At 41.2% G+C, this 21486-nt stretch overlaps 2 protein-coding genes across 13 annotated transcripts in view; one reads left to right on the plus strand and one right to left on the minus strand.

The window, feature by feature from the left end:
* Positions 1-21486, plus strand: part of NTPCR (nucleoside-triphosphatase, cancer-related) — an 805437-nt gene that overhangs the window by 336204 nt on the left and 447747 nt on the right. The gene's annotated exons all lie outside the window — the stretch shown is intronic.
* The window catches only part of SIPA1L2 (signal induced proliferation associated 1 like 2), a 231911-nt gene that overhangs the window by 113450 nt on the left and 96975 nt on the right, over positions 1-21486 (minus strand). For 11 of the 12 annotated variants that reach the window (XM_050769653.1, XM_050769682.1, XM_050769699.1 and 8 more), the window contains one exon: positions 1008-2762. In XM_050769653.1, coding sequence (XP_050625610.1) covers positions 1008-2490 — 1483 coding nt within the window. In that variant the 5' untranslated portion in view covers positions 2491-2762. Of the gene's footprint in view, positions 1-1007; positions 2763-4018; positions 6018-21486 lie in introns of those variants that run through there. The other variant, XM_050769692.1, reaches the window with a different exon arrangement.

A 21486-nucleotide genomic window follows, 5' to 3' on the forward strand; every position in this document is an offset into this window, starting at 1 on the left:
ACGAGAAACAGGAGGAGGAGAGCAGCGGGGCCCACCCTGTGCCTCCTCAGGTGCTCCGTGAGCTTATCCCTGGATCCCTGGGAGCAGGAAGAGGGCTGACAGGTGAAACTGAAGACAGAAAAATATAGCTCCGAAAAGTAAGCTGCATTGTAACGAAGGGGTGAAGGACACCAGCTGCACCCAATAAAAAGGTGGTGCGAGGTGCCGCAGTGTTTCCTCGGCATGTGTTACTGACACGTGTGGAACCTGTTTCTCTGTAGGTCTCTAAATCAGAGAAGATTCTCCTAGCCCTGGGATAATTCGGGACACTTATTTACAGGTTGAGGATTCAACTATATGACCTCTGAAGAACGCATCCTTCAAGCCTGAAGATATACGTAAAGCAAAAACCATTTATTTGACATAGAATTAAATAATTTATCATTTGTGTCTTAACATTTAAGCCTATCTACAGAACTACACGAAAACAAAATTTGTCTGTTGTGGTAATTCACGCATTCTTTCAACAAAGATTTAACGCGTCCAACACATACAGCAATGCTGGAGGAGCAAAGCACAGAAAGGTTAGAGAGGTGAGGGAATCACAGAATGATCCACTGTACGCAGCATAAGAGATTATTCAGAGGAATAGGAGGAAGACAGAATTAATCAGGGAAGACTTCTTACAAGGGGTGAAATCTAAATCAAGTGAAATCCAAATCTAAAATCAACTTGAATTTGTGATGCTCACAAACTGGCAGACAAAGAATGACAGAAAGAGAAATCAAACCAAAAGGGCATTTACACATGAAGGACTACCCATCAACAAAGGCATGGAATTGCAGTTTTCTAAAGAAAAAATTAGCCTGGAAGCTATGGAGGGACCATGATGGAGAACAAGGTCCGGCCCAGTGGACTATGGCCTTGGACACTCTGAGGAAGGTGCTCCAACACAAAGCAAAACATTGTGACTGGTCCTAAAAAAATTACTCCCGAGACGCACACAAACGCCCGGGGCTCTTCCTTACCTTTCCCATAGAAGAATTTGCGGTAATAATAGGCCCCAAGGTCAATGTGTTCTATGATGTAGCGCTTCACTTTCTCCCTGTGAATGGGCTGGTTTTCTCTGGGCACTTCCAAGACCGAGACACCTGCATTTGTGCAGTGAGAGCTGAGAGACGATTCAAAAGAGCAGCTTTCCCCAGAACTGAAAGAGGACGAGTTGGCCCGAGAGAGCGCAATCCGCCTGTCGCCTTCCCCTCCAGTCTCATTTCTAAAGTAAGGACAACTAAGGACAAGGTCGTTACTTTTCCCGTCACCCTCGTCGGCATCCAGGTTCTCTTTGGAGTTGAGGTCCTCCTTGCTCCCTAAAGGGGACTCACAGTTGCCTGTCTGGCCTGTGGGCATCTGAGTCTGGGATGCTGCAGAAGCCCCGGTGGTTATGTTTTTCCTTTTCCCCACATTAGCCCTCGTAGCCATGGCTTCATTGATATTAAACAAAATGCTCTGGACATCATAATGTGCAAAACAGCGCTGGCAATTCCAAGGGCGAATGCCCCTCTCCAGTCGGCTCTCCTCCAGCTCAGATGTGAACTTGAAAGTTTCGTGCTCACTTTTAACAGTTCGAAGCTTTCGAAAGAGGGATGTTTCCACCGACTCTGATTTCAACCTCCGTTTGAAAGGCTTGTCCCTGTCTCTCCCCATCAGGAGGGCACTGTCCATGTAGTCTAATCCTGAGATGCGGACAAATTCTCCCCTAGAAATCTGTGCTGCTGCATGAAGGCTCGGAGACACTGCAGGGTCACAGCGGAAAAATTCAGGGAACCCAAAAGGGACCATTGCTTTGTGGTCATAATTTTCTACTCGGTACCCTCTGAGCATAGCAAAAAAGTTTTCACCAGATAAGCCTTGCCTGTCGATAGATGAAGTACTTCCATACTCCCTGTGCAGGGCAGCCCCTGTGTTGGGGTTGACTGCATTTTGGTCTAAGACATCTTCGGCGTCGATGTCACTGATAGTGACATCACTATTGCTCCTCTGTCTTATGGGGTGAAGTCCTCTTTGGGGGGAATGGACAAAGATGTCCCCGATTGTGTACTTGGCCTCCACGAAGTCCAGATCGAGCTGCTCATCTTGCTGACCTTCGCTCTGGTCACTCTGCCCATTCTGCATGACGGAGGTGACACTTTCATAACTGGTCTGAGACCGGCTTTCCCACAGTGCCTTGCAGGTTAGCTCCTTGGAACAGTCCTTTTTAGGAGGCCATTCAGACACCCTTGCTCTCACACCCATCTTGGGCACAGCTGGGGTACCATTAGCCGGACCACCACCGCCAGTCTCACTGGAATTCGAGGCATTTAAAGAAGTAGTGGGTCCCATGTTGCCATTAATGGCTTTAAATTTCCGAGCAAAATAATCATCTGACTGCATGATTCTAGGGGGATCCTTGAACTTTGAAGAGGCTCTGCCGAGCTTGTGCTTCTCTTCTTGTGACTGCCTTGGGTCACTCATGTCTACTGAGGAAGAGCCTCCAAGACTCACCAGGAAGACCGATGTAAATCTAATTACATTGCTATTGACCACGCCATAATACTTGCAGATATAAAGCCTTTGTCTGTAGTTGTATTTTTTCTTTTTTTTTTAGCCCAAAGCAAACAACATCTTCAGAATACAGTTTCTCCAAAGCCAATTTGCTTCTCTGTTGTCGTAATAATGTTGTACACCTCTGTTCTTTTCAAAAGCATTCCTTAAGACATCTGGCTGGTCATGAGTATTTCCTTCACCTGAATTAAAAGACAGGAAGTAGCCATTAGCAATTAATATACTTCAAGTTGAACACATTCTACAATAGATTTCGTATCTGTCTTTCTCCTCTGCTTCTGCCCACGAAGTTTCATGATCCACAGCACTGTTCGTAACACTCCTCCCTGGACACCATCTTCCTTCTCTACACAGCTAGATAAAATTCACATCATACAATCAGGTATTAACTTATCTGAGAAACTTTCCTAGGATGTCTCCCACACTAATTGCATCTAAGCAAAGAATGTTGTGATAACACAGCACTCCATCTATATCCAACAGAGTAATTTTCCTTATCTCTAATTGCTGTTTACCAACTTACTGACTTCAAGTTCCTCTAAGCAAAGAACCATGCCTTTCAGTTGTGTACCAGCATTAACTATTAAGGTAGCCTGGCTTAAACTAGGGATTCATGAAGTATTTCAATGAATGAATTGGCTATAAGAGTAGCACAAGTCATGTATATAATGGGTTTCAGTATTATTAGTTTACTTTCCTTCAAAACAGTTAAACTCAAAATGGCCCACAGCAAAAGGGTCAATACAAGACATTAACAAGAGAGTTTTCACAATGATCACCTGTAGTCAAATTAGAACTCACACAGATCCTCCTTTAAGTGGGAAAAGGTCTTCAAGGATCTGGTATCTGACACATCAAATACACTGGAGTAGAGAGATACTGGGTAAGAAGTTGTTTTCTTGTACCTAAGTTGTCAGTTTTTCAGTCTCCAGGAATGGATTTGATAATAGCCTAAACTGTATAGGAAAAAACTATAATTCAGTCATCCTTGATCCTTTTAAACATAATAATTCTAAGAGAATTAGGTAAGATGCAGTCATTTATCTTCTCTTTCTGAAAACCATGGGATAGTGTGTCTGTTCTGTTCTGTGCATGTCAGTACCTGGCTACTCATTTTCCCTTTGTTTGCCATATCCTAAAATATCATTTTATTTCCTCCATTATGGAACAGCTCTGAGAATAGATGACACGTTGTCATCCCTAGACTAAATTTTTTTTTTTTTTTTATGGTAGGGGAAAGCAACTGCCACCATAAGAAAAATACCTGCTATTCCAAGACATCCCCACATGCTCATCTCAAAGCCATTAAGAGTCCACTGGAAAGAGTTTTTATGCTGTTTAGCTAGTTGGGATTTTAACATTTTCAAACCGAATTACAGTTATTAATATTTCTTATGCTTTGGTGAAGGATGAAGAAAACTGGCTATAGCTTTATTACCATCATTATGTTCAGAAGAGGTAAAGTGGTTCTTTCTTTCTTCTGCCTCTGAGTAAGACAGCCTGTCATGAGTTTGGAAAATATGTAACACCTGAAAATGTTTGTGTCTAAAGAAAGAAAGAATAAATTCAAAGAAAAATATTTGTAATTAAAGAGACGAGTTATTAGATCAAGTGTCTACAAACATATGGGTAAATTGCAGTGTTTTCTATTTCCGGGGGCCTTTATTTTACAGGTCACTTGTGCATAATGCACTAGAAAGTTGTACTCTTGTACATAACCAGTCCCCAACTAGAAATGACATTAACAAACGCATCCACGAAATGCAAAGAACCACTTTAATCATTGCTTTGAAACTCCTTTATCCTCTTATTTGTAAAATAAATGCCATCCAAATAATTACAACAAACCCTACCTTCTTTTCTTTTCCATGTCATGTCATCTATTGAAATACCAGTATCTGTACAGCACAAGGGAGTCAAGAAGGAACACGCTCAAACTAGAGGCACAGTTAATGGACTGACCACCTTGGGCTCAACCCACCACCCAGAGAGAAGAGAAAACCAGCATCTCCTCACACTTGTAACCTATTCACCACGCTCCACAGGGAAGCTCTGAGTTTAGGCCACCAACTAACAGATGTGCAAAATAAACCAGAGAAACATTAAATATTAAAACTAGCATTAGCAAGAATAAGATGATAATTAGTCCTGGAAAACCTAACCAGCTATTATAATTTACTGGGCTCAGATTCTTACTTGAAAATCTATCTTCTGAGCTTTCACATTTCTCTAACATTTGTAACTTTCTCAATGTTTAACACATGAAATTAAAGTTACAAAATATTTATTACACATATCTTGTGAAAAAATGGAATACACCAATATATAGTCAAAAAATAAAGATTAGCTAGGTGTGATGGCTCACACCTATGCCAGCACTTTGAGAAGCTGAGGCAGGAGGATCGCTTGAGCCCAGGAATTTGAGATGAGCACAGGCAACACAGCAAGAGCACGTCTCTACAAAAACTTATTTTTTTTTTAATTAGCCAGGCGTGGCGGTACACACCTGTAGTCTCAGCTACTTGGGAGGCTGAAGCAGGAGGATCCCTTGAGACCAGGAATTAGGGGTGGCAGTGAGCTATGATCGCACCACTGCATCCCAGCGTGGGCAACAAAGTCAGATCCAGTCTCAAATAAATTAAGATTTTAAAATATAAATAATATACGAAATTAAAAATAGATGAATTTATGCTGAATCTTATCATAAGGTTCACTACAAAGGACAAAAACTATAGCAAACACAGAGCACGTGAAATTCTTTCCTAACGGTATCTCAGAATATTCCTTTGGTTGTGAATTTTGAAAATTTGTTTGTGCTAAGAACATTAGCTTTAGGGGACAGCTACCGATTTTTCCTATCTAGAATCCATTCCCCTTTCTTCTGGAAATGGTGGCTTGAATTGCTTTGGAGAATCATTTAATTTGTGTGAGGCTAACTCCACACCTAACATGTGGTCAGTTAAGAATACCTCATCCCATGGCCACAATTATTGCTCCTGGGATGCAGCCTGGATCCCATCTCCTTGCAACTCCTCCCCTGAGATTTTGCTCTACTGTAGCTTGTGGGAACTCTGTGTTGTTTAATCTCTCTCCCTCCTCCCTTGTTTTCTATGCCCTGCCCCAGACATACCAAGCGTCTTTCAAGTCTTCAAACAGACCACTCTCCAGGCTTGTGTCCCAGCTGCTCCCTCTAAATGGATCACTCACTGCCTGAGCTGAACTGACAACCATTCATGATCATCTCTCTCCCCGCAACGGGGTGACCCTACAACATATTCCCACAGTGTCTTCCCCAACACCCATTTCCATGCCTCTAAGGACTTCCTGCTTCTCTCTGTCTCTCCCCAGGAGAAAGCTCTGTGAATCCAGACTATGTTTGTTTTCTTCCCCATTTTATCTATGGTGCCTGGAGCTGTTTCCAGTATGTGGTAGATGTTTGGTAAATATTATTAAATTAACAAATCACTATACAAATATATTAGGCAGTAAGCCCTTATATTAGAAAATATTTAAATGAAAAATTCTGGTGGTTATAGGAATATATTATATAATATATTGTAATCAGAAATGTTTCATTTGATATAACTTTGTAGAAAACCACTCATTATAAAGTCAGATACCTATAAATGGATGTTAACACTTTGCAGGACACTATGTGCTCCATGGCATTTTCCCAAATCCTTACAACAGGTAAACACAAAATTCAGCAACTATTCCACTCTGAAAAGAGAGCTTCCCACCCCCACTTCCGTACCAGCCAAATGAGGTGATTACAGACATGTCTTCTAATTGTATACAAAGAAAAGAATGTCATACTTCATCTTCTAAGCATCTCAGCAGCTTCCTCTAGTAGACCCAAGGCCCATTCCCAAACATGGTAGGTAATAAGGAGGCCTAAACGGCCAATCCTGCCACCAGTCTCTGTCCTCTTGTGAGCGCGGCTAAGCGGCTGTTTGCAGAGCTCCATTTTCTGTAGGTGGCATGTCGCCAGCTTCCTGGGGGCTCTGGATGCATGCCCGTGAATGGTATCACTCCAAAACCGGATGGCACATGGAAACTATGCAATCGAAAGACCTGGTCAAAAGGCCACCTCAGCTTCGTGTCCGAGTTAGAGAAGAAGCCATATGAAGCGAGGGCCCACACATGCCTTCTTCCTGAGCAGCTGTGAGTCGCGCCTGTCCTTCCCCTCTCTGTGATTTTACATCATCTTGTCATTCTAACAGATTGTAAAAAACCAGTTACGAGAGTTTCAGATTGGCAAATGCAGAGTCCTCAAACAAAAAGGCCATGGTATTTCTCCTTAGAAAGCAAACGTGCTATGAAATGAAATATTAGAAAGCTGTAGCATAAACTGGATCCTCATTGTACATGTATATGGTGAGTGTCACTGGTACCACTTGCTCCCTCCTGCCTTATTCTAATTAACAGCACAAGGATACTAACTGCTTTCCTAATAGTTAAATGGACTCATACTACTAAGCTGGAATAGCTTAAGAAAAAACAAACATCAAGGAAAATCTGAGACTCATTTAATTCCTTCCCTAGAACTTTATAAAGATGACAGACTCATCTATAAGAGGCCTGTGACCTTGACAGCAACATGAATATTCTCTCTTCCAGGTAATTTCCTAAACCTAGATTCTGACCATCTGGAAGGTGGTGAGAAGAAAGAGTTTGCCTTTGAATGATCTAATAAAAATGGATCTCTGGATTGTGTCTACATACAGTTTTCTTTCTGTTCTTTAAGCTAATTTTTACTGTGAGGGGCACTGGCCCTCTCCCCATAGTTTCCAATTATTCTTGCATTTCATGAAATTCTATGGCTTTTGCTCCCCAGTAAAAACAGAAAATAGTCACCAACACTCTGCAAGCACTTAAAAAACCCAGACAGAAAACTCACAGGTAGTGGGGGTGCCCCCAAGTAAGGAAGGGCTAGGGAAGGCCGCTGACCAACACTGAAGAATTTTAGAGCTTGAAGGAGCTGTTCTCATGCTAACTGTCTTGGTAATAACTTTTAAAGGATAGAAAAGAAATGGAGAACATTCGATATTTAAGCATAATTGTCTTTAAATAGGATGTTTTTCGAAGTTTTCCATGAGACATCAGTGAGTCTTTAAGACCAATATTATAGTTATAATTGAGCCACTTATCAGGACTGCAGCTGTAGCAAATGGATTGAAAACCACAAAACGCACAAATTATGAGCCCCATTCAAGGGAAAAAATGGTTAAAATTATATAGCAGATTTATAATACAAGTATAACTACAGTAAAAAAAAAAAAAAATGCTTATTTTTCATGCCAGTATCCCAACAGCTCTAATACTAATATGGATAATAGGACAGGGAATAAAAGGAAGAACAAACTGATCCCACGTTTACCCTCTCTCTGAGGTCAAGAAGGCAATCAATGAGCTGAGGTCTGATCACCTAAAATGCATTTACCAAAAACTGAGCCGGGTATTAAGTGAAATGATAAAAAAAAAAATAGCTATAAAAAAGCCCATTAACTCACATTCCTATTACCAGCAGAATATGAAAATCAAAGCTATAAGACAACTTGATAAATAGCTACTATTAAATAATAATGGTAATAAATTGATATACAAGTTCAATAATATTTTTGCCTGGTAAGTTTTTGATAGATCTGAACATGAAAATAAGTTCTTAAACATCTATCTTGAATTAAACACTGCAGTGGTACCAAAGATAAATATTTTTGAACATGAGAACATAAAAACCAGCAGAATTCTCCTCTTTGGGGTTTTATAACATAGGGGTAACTTATGATCTGCGAAGGGGAATAGAATCTTTTCTTGCTGGAAAGTTCACATTGGTGTTAGGCCAACAAATTTTTAAAGTACTCCACGTGCTATTTGGAGGAATTTCTCAAGTGATGTCCCAGAAAAGCTGATCTCCTTGATGTGGTTAAGAATTTTTTCATTGGAGTAAAGCAAGACCTCAATTAAAAAAAAACCCTGAAGGATTCAGTCTCCACAAGTTACCCATATTATGAGTTTCCTTTATATTGATTTGCACTTCATAGTGAAAAAAAGGGCCCAGTCGAAGGTTTCTTAAATGGGGCTCTTGGGTGACTCTGTAAGTAAAGCAGCTTGGTAAACTCCATCGGAGTGGGGTCCTGGTCTGTCATAGTCACTGCTTCTACTCCCAGTCATGCCCGACACTTGGTTGACAATCATCATTAACCTCTATCTATCCATTTAAATTGAAATGATTGCAGACCAAAGTATCCCAAAGTCCTGAGTCGACACATTATCATAACACCTGCATGGAGCACACTGATTCTCATTTGTCTCTTTTGGTCTCCTGGCTGGCTCCTCCTCCTCCTCAGGTCATCTTTAAATGCTGAGGTTTTTCAGGTTTACCCTAGCCTGCCTTCTAATTTTATACATTCCCTTGTGCCATCCTTGTAGTCTCATATGCCATCTCTATGCTGATGACTCATAAATCCTTATCCACAAGCCCAAAGACATCTCACAGTCAACATTTCCAAGTTGCACTAAGATAGTCCAGGTTGTCCTGCCTACCCCTCCCTGCACCCAAATCTGCTCCTCCTCTGCCCGGCTCAGGGAAAGGCATCACCAACCACTCAGGTGCCCAAGCCAAACACCCTGCCTTCCCCTCACAGCCCACATTCAATCATGCCTTCCCCTCACAGCCCACATTCAATCATGCCCATTTTACCTTCCAAGTACTCCTCAAATCCATGTCAATCTCTCCATCTCGACTGCTACAACCAGAGTTAAAACCACTATCATATTTCTCCTAGATTATAATGAAATCCTTCAACAGTTCCTTATTTCCCTCTGAATAAAGCTGCTTGCTTTAAGACAGCACAAGCCACTCATGATTTGATCCATGCGTTACAGCCCCTCGTGCAGCTGCTGGATTTCCACCCTCTATGCTCCCATGTGTTGACCTTCATGTTCTTATCCTCTGTACATGCCACTACCTCTGCCAACATCTCTTCAAGACGTGTTTATTTCCTGCCTTGCTAAGAGGTATTATCCATCACACCTCAGTTCACATATCATGTTTTTAAAATGCCTTCTCAAACCTTAAGGTTGGGTGTAAGGGATCTTACTTTTGGCCGCCATAGCATTGTACCTTTTTTTTTCTTTCTTACTCGAAGTTACACCAGACTATACCAGTTTATTACTTGCTGTTATCCTCCTGTAAACTCTAAGCATGGTGAAGGCATAGACATGTCCTGGCATGTGGACACTTGGCAAATATCCAGCTCTACCACACGCTGCTGAGATGGTGATAAAATCGCCTGTAAACGCTGAGCCTCAGTTTCCTATCTGTAAAGTGGGAATAACTGTATCTCTTTCAAAGGATTATTCTAAAAATTCAATGGGACCAAAAGCTCTAAAAATAATAGCTGAAAATGTAATATATGAGTGTATATTTATTGATAAACATACTGATTTGAAATTGAGCAAATGAATGAGGCCCATAACTATTCCAAAGGAACACAGTGAAGGAAACAGTCAGGTTTACAAAATATGGGATGACTGCTCACTGATTTACACACAAAGAATAAGAGAACACACACCAGTAACTGACTGCAGTGTTTAAGCTGATTCTCCAAGAGGCAAAGAAAAGCTTTTAGAAGCTGAGTGAGTTGCCCAAAGCAATCTCCAGGGAGGCACTATTCTCTTCCCAATTACAATTTATATTTGAAATTATCTTAGAGACTTTATACTGTATTAGAATATGGCTTTTCTAAAGTTTTAAACTTCCTGTATCTCAATAAAGAACAAGAACCGATTTCTGGTAGTAAACTGCTACCCTGCCCATCATTCTGTAAGTCAAAAATAGAATAAACAAGGGTTGTTTTGTTAAATAGACAATTTTGATCACGGAGTTTTTTGAAGGAGACAGAAGAACAGCTGCGAGTATTGACTGCTTCCCATTAAATCTTTTAAATCAGAAAGAGATAAAAAGAGATAGCCCTCACCTCCTTCTCTCAGGAGGTTATTAGTTAATACATCTTTTCAGCAATGTGACCCCTGAATTACAGATGGCACGGTAGGAAATCAGTCATCCCAATTAATAATTTAAGCAGAGGCATTTGTGTCTGAGGAAAACACAGCAAAAGAAGAAAAGAATTTCTATTTAATGTCAACCAATATAGACTGCACTTATTAATTTCATTTAGAGATCATAAAAAAAAAATCTGTCCTAATCGTTAAATGAATGTTTAGTGACAATGGGTAGCAAAGAAGAGAACATGAGCATTTTATAATGAAAACTGGCAGGCTGGAGCCTTAAAAAAATATAAACCTTCCTGAAAACACTCTGTTCTCACTAAATATTATTTTCCACTGAATCCAAAGTGGAAACTCTTGCAAAATATCTGTATTATGGTATTCAACAAAACTAACATCAATCAATATTGTTGAAAACTGAACTAAACTGTACAAAGCATGTACCATCACTGTATTCTTTATTAAAATGCAACAAGTAAACACGAAGCCTTCAAATGTGAAGATGCTTCCTTTCAACTTAGTATAAAGGACATGAAAAGAAAACCCTGTCAATCCATACAACAGTCTAGTATTTGATTTCTTAAAACCAGTAATTTTAGCAGCAAATACACAACAAACTCCATTCACTACTCACACACACTGAAAGCCATCTTTGCACTGTTCCCATGTTTATTTGAATTATAAGATACTGAGTATTGTTGAACAGTTTTATGTGGTTTATTGTCTGATATAAAAAACCCTCTTGTTACTTCAGTAAATCAACGTATTCAGTTCTACTAGGCACTGTACTGGATGCTGTAGCAGGGAGGAGCATGAAAGATGAATGAAAGAGCTTCCTAATCCTCAGGAAGCTTAGCTGGGTAAGACATGCGTATAAATAATGAGTCATAAAAGAGATGAAGTTAAAACAATAGTATACCACTTCTGACCAAGCAAGTTACAAAAGCTGTCCATGAGTGTATCACACATGCATGTCTCTCTTTCTCACTCTCTCACACACACATACACACAACACACTCACTCCCCATGCCCATGAGGGTCTGGGGGATGCATATCCCACACGCTACAGACAGATGCAAACTGGCAGCATTCTCTGAACACCAATAAGATAATATGTATTAAATCCTAAAAAACTGTTCAAATCATTTGGCTCAATACTCTACATCTGAAAAATCTACCCAAGAAAATAAGAGACATAATAAGAAAATAAAAAACTTAACATAGAAAAATACTCATCCAAAACTACAAGAATGAAAAACTGGAAACAGTCTTAACAGTCAGTGGTCAGAGATAAATGTGGTACATATATAGAATAAAATACAACACAATCCCAGTGTTTAAGAATATGCATGAAATTGAGGATTTATAGTATTATGTGTAAACAGCCATACACAAAAAACTTTATATAAAGCATGAAACAAAGTATGTTAAAAATCTATATACGTAAAAATACAGGAAAGAAACACTCTCATATTATGATAGCGGTTCGCTCTAGTAAGTAGCCTTAGGAATGCTTTCTGCTTTCTTCTTTGTATTTTTCTAATGTGTCCAAATTACGTAACTGTATATGTATGCTAACTTACATATATACAAATAAACTTTAAATTCAATAAATAACGAATTTTTAAAAAATCCTTCATAAAACTAATGGATGTTTAAATTACACAGAACATATAATATTTTTCCTTGTATAACAGGAGGACTGTTAGCTGTTTCTTCTCCCTTTTAAAGTCCCACAGTAAGATAAAGACGAAAATGGATATTAATACTGAATGAACAATACCTACTGTTGATTAATTTAATGTTTTTTTTTTTTTCTTGTGGCAGGTATTTACAAAAACACTGCCCTTTATTCCCACGCAACAGAAATTACTTTTGTTAGAATAACATTTTTTTTTTTTTTTGAGACAGAGTCTTGCTCTGTCACCCAGCCTGGAGTGCAGTGGTGTGATCTCGGCTCACTGCAACCTCCACCTCCCTGGTTCAAGCAATTCCTCTGCCTCAGCCTCCTGAGTAGCTGGGATAACAGGCACCCGCCACCACGCCTGGCTAATTTTTTTTTTTTTGTATTTCTAGTAGAGACGGGGTTTTACCACGTTGGCCAGATTGGTCTCCAACTCCTGACCTCAGGCAATCCGCCCTCCTTGGCCTCCCAAAGTGCTGGGATTATAGACATGAATCACCACACCTGGCCAATAATATTTTATACTCAAATATATTTTCACAGGCCTTACACCTCACGAGACGCTTGGTGCACTGCAAGGCTGCTCATGTGGTGGACGGCATAAAAGATTAAGAATTAAGAGCTCTGCATCACACCTCTGGGGACACGACTGATGCTGGGACCCTCAGCGGGCCACTTACTTCAATTTCGTCTGCACAATGGGGAGAATGTCTGCTTAGCACACTTAGATAAATGTTGTGGGACCAAGTGAGGAAGCACACATAAGTACTCCAGAAAATTTAACACCACAGATGCAAACTATGAGTCTAATCACCACCTGACGCCTGAGCTAGCAGACGCCCGGAGAGGCAGGGTGGAGCCATTTACTCCCGTGGTATGTCCAGTCCTTAGCCAGTGTTCTTTCCATCTCACTGAGGAATAACTTGTGCCCAATTAAAAACAGCTTTGAGGAGCCGAGAGAGGAAGGCCAATCAGGAAGTGGGACAGACCAAGCTGCTGGCAAAACTGCAACTGAGGAAATCAGTATTATCTACGTAAAAGGTTGCTGTTAGGTTCTAAACCGATATTCCACCTCCTAACCTCTCTGAGAAGTGCCTAAGACTCTCCTAGTCCCTGTAGTGCCAATACTGAATGCCAGTCAAAGCAGACTGTGCTGCAGGAAAACACAAACCCGGCCTCCCCAGGCCTGTACCTGTCATCCTACCTGGGACCCTGGTGCCTGGCAGCGCCTAACTCCTCAAAAAGCATGCCGGATGGTGTGTTCACCTCTCACGGGATCCCCTAACCCAGCGGTCCCCAACATTTTTGGCACCAGGAACCATTTTCGTGGAAGACAATTTTTTCAGACTGGAGTAGGGTGGGTGGGTTGGGATGAAACTGTTCCACTTCAGATCATCAGACCTTAGAGTGCTCAACCTAAATGTATGCGCAGTTCACAGTAGGGTTTGCACTCCTAAGGGAATCTAATGCTACAGCTGATCTGGCAGGAGGCGGAGCTCAGGCGGTAATGCTAGCCCACTGCTCACCTCTCGCTGTGCAGCCCGGTTCCTAGGTTCCTAACAGGCCATGGGCCCCTGCCGTAACCCACTGCTTGAGAGTTCTTCCAAATCCAGAATCTACATACCGTAGGCCTGTGACACATGCCCTGCCCTGAGGTGAAAACCCTAAAATTGGACTGATTCTCCAAGGTGGGCCTGGGCAGCAAGTCACTCATTTGACACTGTGTCCCCCTGACCGGTATCTGAGGCTGGGAGGCCAGGGCTGTGGATTTTGACACCCTCTCGCTGCAGATGTCCCTGCCCACATCAAGACTGTGCCCAAGGACTCCTCCCTCCCAGACTGAAGTGTCCCGCTGAGGGGTCAGTACAGTCCTCTTCCGAGAAGGCCTTCCCATACCACCGTCTTCTTGGGTGCCTGACAGAATAAAGACAAAGTACGAAGGTGTCAGTCCAACTACTCAGGAACCGTCGTTGAAATAATGCAGTCCCACAAGGACAGGCCAGCACAATGACCTGGTGGCTGAAGAAACAAGTTAAAAATACTGGCTCCACTGTGTCAAGTCCAAATTCTATGTCCTTCCTTCAGCAATAAACTTGTCCTAAAATAAAACAAGAAACTTTGCAGTAAAACTTCCAAGGTCACTAAATTAAAAAGCAGAAAAGAGGACAGGAGCAGAAGGGGCTCCATACTTTTTAATTGTCTGGTTTGACTCATAATTGTCCCAGCTGACTCATAATTGTCCCAGCTTTGTTGGCTAGCTCATTCAATTCTTCAGAAAACAAAGTTTCCTGGAAACTCAAATCCAGGAGTAATGTAGGATAAATCCTCAAGAAACGTTTTCCCATAATGTACTTCTTTAGAAGGTTTTGCTTCCAGAGGGATACCATTCCAATTCGCTAGGCACAGGGAACAAATTCAAGGGCACTGAGGGGAAGACTATTCCTTAAACATACTAGATTTGGAATGTTTCAAGTATGAACTGAGTGCTAAATATGAAAAGGAAACTTAAACCACTTTTAATTACAGATGACCACTAATTAATTTGGCTTATTTTTAAGAAGTTCATAACACTACAGATCTTTACCTGAAGAAAAAAAGGAAAAAAGAATCATCACTTAATATGATATATAGCATTTTCCAAAATAACAAGAACATCAAAATCCCCATTTTCTTCTTCTTCTGTTTTGTTTTGTTTTGAGACGGGGTCTCACTCTGTTGCCCAGGCTGGGGTACAGAGATGCAATCATAGCTTACTGCAGCTGAAACTCCTGGGCTCAAGCAATCCTCCCACTTCAGCCTCCCAAGTAGCTGGTATTACAAGTATGTACCACCACGGCCAGATAATTTTTTAATTAAAAATCCCGTTTTCTTATAAAAAATATGATCATGGGAAATTACTGCTTTCTTCGCATATCCAAGTTAATGAATAAGAGTGGGATGCAGAAACTGTAGTTATGATGACTCTGAGTCAAACAGAACATCCAACAGTGAAAACTGATCTCTTGTTAGCAAGTAAGCAATTTTTTTATATATATACACATCACCATTTCTAAAAACCACAGGTATACCCAAAGAACTTGTATGAATATTTTCTTATAAAACGTTAGTATTAACATAATTACATTTATTGAAGGATTGACTATTCCCCAAACCCTTGTAGGTTAATTCGATCCATAAAAAATCCAGCTTTCAATTGAGAAATTAAACAAGATATATAGTAGCGATGATAAAGAAGCATGTATACATTCATTGTGATTGCTACCAGTTTATTTGTGTCTCTGTAATACAAAGGGGGCTTTCAGGATTGGATACCACATGTGCAAAAGCTAAACTAAGAGGCCTTAATATACTCTCTATGTACTTATTGATTCATTATATAAATAAATTCCTCTGACTACAAATTAAAAAAAAAAAAAAAATCTCCGAAAAGACAAGAAAGAGACACCTCTCTCGATTAAACAGACAAGGAAAAAGTCTTAGGGCAGGAAAGTAAGCATTTGCCTGCAGTCAAATGACTATGTTTCAAGAGAATCAGAACTAGAATCTAAGTTGCTTCATTTTTCCTACTGTCACAGGTTCTCAAATTTGCATATAGCTTTTTAAAAATTAGAAATAAAAACAAAACACAAACATTACTGGCTTCATCTGTTCAAAAGAACCCAACCTAACCCAAATTTGTTAACTTCAGACAAATTCATTAACTTCAAGCAACTCTCTTGCTCCTCCTTCCTGCAACAGGCAACTCTCCTCTTCATCCTTCTTAGAGCCAGACTAAGGGTAGATTTAGATAGGCCCAGGAAAAGGCGGCAGTTGCTCCAGCCTCACGTCACTGGTGAGACCACGCACAGACCCAGCTTACAATCAAGTGTGGCACTTTCTTGCCAGTTGGCTCATGCTAGTTACCCATATAACCCAAGGAAACCTCAAGTGTTTGACTGGCAGAGCAGACTGGACATGATCCTAGGCACACCACCCCCAAATAACATCAAAACTTCACAATACCACTCCCAAACGCATTTTACTGATACTTTTGGTTTTTGCCTCAAAGAAACATTTTTTCTTCCCCTGTACAGAGAGCACTGTGTGGTGTTCTGGGTGTTAACCACCCCCTTAGACTCACAATCATAACATGAGATCTTAAGAGAGATAATCTATTCTCACCTCCCACTTTATAAAGCCAGAAATTAAGTGATTTGCCTAAGGTTAAGAGCAAAATGGATGTCCCACTGGAGTCCCAAAATGCTAATAGTTAGGTCATTGTCCTTTATACTTTTTTATTTGAAAGTTGTATTACTGACAAAGATCAGTTATGATACGTAGGTATCTCAGTTGGGCTGAAAATATCTACGTGACCACCCTGTATGCCCCCACCTCTTTGTTTTTGCTTATTCAGTTCCTTTGCTTGGAACATTTTTCTTCTTCCATTGGAAACGGCAAATCTAACACACTCAAAGCCATAATCTATGACTCTTTTCCCCTCTAACTTTACCCTAAAACTTAACTTTCAAAGTACTTTGTGTTCCTTTACTATATAACGGCATACATTATATTCAAATGTTGACATTGACATACCATTAGTATCTATCGACCTACTAAGTATGAAGCTGGGCACAGAAGAATGGGTGACATGGCTCTTGGCTTGGGGGAGGCCAGTAGGGCTCAAGGGTGCCAGAATACAGTTCGGCTAAAAGAATGCCCTGCTAAGATTTCCTGCTGTTGCTCTTGGCTCATGCTAGCTAAAATAGTGTCCAGAGTTGTGTACCTTCTCATCCATATTCTAGCTGCTAAGATTAAAAGCCCATACATTTGCAAAACTGGAAAGCAGCAAGGGTATCACTATAGGATGGCAAATTGGACATCATAATTTCTTTCTCTCTTTCCTCAGTTAGGAGTAAACAGTTTTAAGTTTTGCTTTTATTCTTATGGAGGAAAAAAAGGTATTGCCAACTTTGGCCAACAGAAGGCAAGAGAAAGCCATAAGAGATCAGTATTATGCTCTTCAGCATGGCCCCACCTATTGCAGAATGATGTGTCATCGGCAACCTGAAGCCTCATTTCACCATCAACCCCACAGTTTGGGAGAGAAGTGCTGGTTCCCAGACTTCAGTATGAGCAGTCACTGGTGATTAAAGCATAACTGCTCTGACCCTTGTCACTGAAGGTGAACCAACCTGTTTCTCCCGCAGTCTTTCCTGTATAACCAGAATCCTCCTCATCTCTAGGGGCAGGAAGCCTCACCATTCATTCTTTTTTTGGGGGGATGGAGTCTTGCTCTGTCGCCAGGCTGGAATGCAGTGGCATGGTCTCGGGCTCACTGCAACCTCCACCTCCCAGGTTCAAGCGATTCCCCCGCCCCAGCCTCCTGAGCAGCTGGGACCACAGGCACACACCACCACGTCTGGCTAATTTGTTGTATTTTTAGTAGAGACAGGGTTTCACCAAGTTGGCCAGGATGGTCTCAATCTCCTGACCTCGTGATCCACCCACCTCAGCCTCCCAAAGTGCTGGGATTACAGGCATGAGCCACCGTGCCTGGCCATCATTTATTCTATTTGCATTTGCAACCCCTGTCACATTTTTGTCACGGAGTTTCTCCTTTAAGCACAGGCCTGAGACCCTCCCTAAAAGTGCAGTACAACTAGAAAGGGTTCTTAAGTCTTCAGAACAGATTTCTGAGCAAAAAGGTAAATACTCCCTTTCGCTAAAACGTTAACAAGTTTGGGGTTGTTTTGGCCAGCAGTTCCCAAATCTGACTACACATTTTCAAAATTACCTAACAGATGTTTATACCTTGCTTCCTGGTCTCTGGCCCCAGAGATTCTGGTTCAGAGGGCCTGGAGTAGCCCTGGAACCTAGAGTTTTAGAAGGAAGTTGCCATGCACAAATAGGATTGGAAGCTACTGGCTTCAACGGAATTCTAATAGAGGAAAACTAAAGGTAAATACACGACTCTAAAATCTCCCTGTTTTCCCCTTTCACAAGTACTGAACCATCTTCCACTTAAACAGCTAAATGTAGTACAATTTATTTACTCAGAAGATTCTTGAGTGTGGAAGAAATGAAAATCTGAAATTAGGAACACTCTAGAAATCACTTATGAGTCCAAAACACTGGAAATTTCTACTCTGGTAACAGTAGCCTGGATTTGTTCTGCTGTCAAAATATACTCTAAATTGCAACATTTACTGAACATTCTGTAGGTGCCAAGCACTTTCTAAATGCCTTTTAAGTATTTGAATTTTGATAACCTTATACGATAAGAATTATTATTATCCCCAATTTAGAGTAAGACTTCTCAATTCTCTTAATACAGCATTTAAGGCTCTACCCAAATTTAGCTGCATTCTACCTACCCATCTTACCAACCAAAACCCCTAAGATCACCTTAAAATCTTCTCAAATACACATGAGCCACTCCAACCTCCCTAGCTTCCTTCTTGGAGTTCCCTTCCTGCAATGTCTTTTCCATCCCATTTCTTGTGATATTAAATATGCAGACATTGACATAAGGCCTAAGTTCAAATCCTGGCTTAGCCATGTACTCACTCTGCTCCTCTAGGCACATTTCTTAAACCCTCAGAATCTGTTTCATCATATGTAAAAGAGGTTTTATTTTTTCAACAAATACTTATACATGACTACTACCTTCCAGGTACTAGTCTAGGATCAAAGATGCAGTAATGAAAGGACCTGGAAAAGGTCCTGCTCTCACAGGACACATATTCTGGCATAAGAAGTCATGTAACAGAGGAACATCTTTTGGTTCTTCTTAGTAGCTGCAGTTGGTAAGGTGGATAGGTAGAATGCAACCGAATGTGGGTAGGGTCTACAGAACTTGTTCAAAGCGACTGCTATCATGGGACAGGAACAGAAAGGCTGGGGACATGTAGATGCCGGTATGGGTGTTAATGGAAGGGTAGGTGGCTAAGGAAATACCTGAAGAAAAGGATGAGGACATGAGCCACACAGATAAACAGGAAGGAGGGGAAGGAGCTCCAATCAAGGACTGGAATTGGGAGCAAGCCTGGTACATACAAAGACAGTAAGGACACAGGTTAGAAAGGTAGTGGGCTCAGATCCGGGAGGGACTGATGGGCCACAGGAAGGATTTGACTTTCATTCTGGACAGTTCTAAGCAGAGGAGTGAGATCTGACTTAGCCATTCTGTTTGCGGTGATGAGGAAAGGCTCCAGGGAACTAAGATGGGAAGAGGGATGTAAGTCCACTGCAGTAATCCAGGCAAGAGAGCGTGATGGGGTCTGGAACCAAGTGGCAGCAGTACAGATGGTGAGAAGCAGACAGCTTCTGGGTGGGAGGATTGCAACGGCAGCTTCGGCTGATGAATGGGCTGAGCAGGAGAACAAGAGAAGTCAAGAATGACTCCAGGATTTTTGGCCTAAGTAACTGAGAGGGTGAAGTTGACCTTTATTAAGATAGAGAAGATTGTAGAAGGGAGCAGGGTTATGGTTAAATAGATCACATGTGCAACATGCTTATGAGCACAAGGCCTGAGACACAGTAAGAACTTGATAAATACTAACAGTATTTTTGCTGTTGTCATCATCTGTCCACATGAAACCTTGAATCTTCTAGCTCACACTGATCACTCCTTACTGTAAACTCAGCTATCTGTTCAATTCATTTGGGCACATAATAAGTGCTGACTTACCTTGCATTTTTGTGCAGTTTTTCAATGGGGATAAAAAAATAAATTTAGCTTCCAGAATTGTGTTTCCTGAAGGCAGTAAAGCGCATCCCATAACACTTCTTAAAACAAACTGAAATGTCTAGGGAGTCAGAATTCGTATTTTAAAAAACAAAGATCCTGAGGTTTAGCTGCTATATGACCCAATCAGGACAAATGCCCAGAGTAATATAAGAAAAAAGCAAAACAAAACCCAGATTTCATGTCCTTGTTAAAAACGCTGAAGTACAGCAGGACAATGAGATGCCTACCTCTACTGTAGGAGAAATGCTAAAGAGAACTGCGGAATTAAGGTCCCTGAAATACAGAACAAGATGAGGCCGGGGTCAAGACAAAACATGCCTTCTGTGGTGCAATGCTCTGTAATGACATTAGCTGTCCAGATCTTTAAATCCCGTCAGATTTTGAAAATGAGATTCCTGAACTGATAGAGGGCATGGGTCAGAGGTTCCCGAAGGCCTGTGTGTCGACCAGTGCCAGGTCAGTTGCTGGAGAATTAGCTGAGGAATTTGTTTAAAATACAAATTCCTTAGCCACTGTCCTAGGAATCCTGACTCATGAGATTGGGTGTGGGGCCCCCAGCCAGTTTTTAACAAGTTCCTCAGGTGTTTCTGGTGTTGATTCATCTTTAAGATCCACGGGGTAAAAAAATAATTTGGAAAATATAAAACATTACACAAGCATATGATATGATTAAACCATTAATTCAGAAGTAGCACTAATGATTGAGTTACCCTTTAAAGTCACCCCATACTTCCTTCCCTATCACTGTATAATGATGCTTGTTTAAGACCACAGTTCTCCAAATGCTGGATCCCAGGAGGTCCACCACTGGGCTGGGCAATGATCTCTACAGAAAGGAGGACTGCAGCTATCATCCACCTGAAACTGGAGTTAGCACCTGAGTTGAATAAACTGAATGAGATAGTGGACATAAAGTTTCAGTTGGAGCAGGTGTCCTGGGCCAGTGTTCAATCTAAAAATAGGAGAGATAACAGGCAAAGTGTTGGTTAAATCACAGAGGACAAAGCTGAGGCACATACAGATGTCCAAGGAAGGCAGAAGGGGATAAAGAAAAACGTGTCATACGCCCTCAGCTAGACCTTTGATACACAACCTACAACGTTCCACAACTGCCATGTAAAGACAAGAAAACCTTGCTCAGAGACTCCAAAGACACTTATCTAAAGCCGAACAATGAGTTAAGCAGCAGAGCAAGAATCCAGCAGCAAGTCTGTCTGGCTACATCCAAAGGTATACTCTTGCACACTGTGTCCCACTGGCCCCAGATGCCTGCCTGAGGCTGGGATATCACCACCATGGTGGGGTCCTGCTGACTCCAGCAAGGGTGAGTCCTTTGGGGCTGGATCTCTGGGAAGACTCATCATTCCAGCATCTACATCCAGGCTCATGAATCCTCCTGTTACACTGCTCCCCCGACACAGATCCCAGATCCTCACAATTTCGAGCACATCCCCCCTCTATCTGAATAGTATATGAAAAT

The sequence above is a fragment of the Macaca thibetana genome, chromosome 1 (assembly GCF_024542745.1).
Source record: "Macaca thibetana thibetana isolate TM-01 chromosome 1, ASM2454274v1, whole genome shotgun sequence".
In the NCBI taxonomy this organism is placed as follows: domain Eukaryota; kingdom Metazoa; phylum Chordata; class Mammalia; order Primates; family Cercopithecidae; genus Macaca; species Macaca thibetana.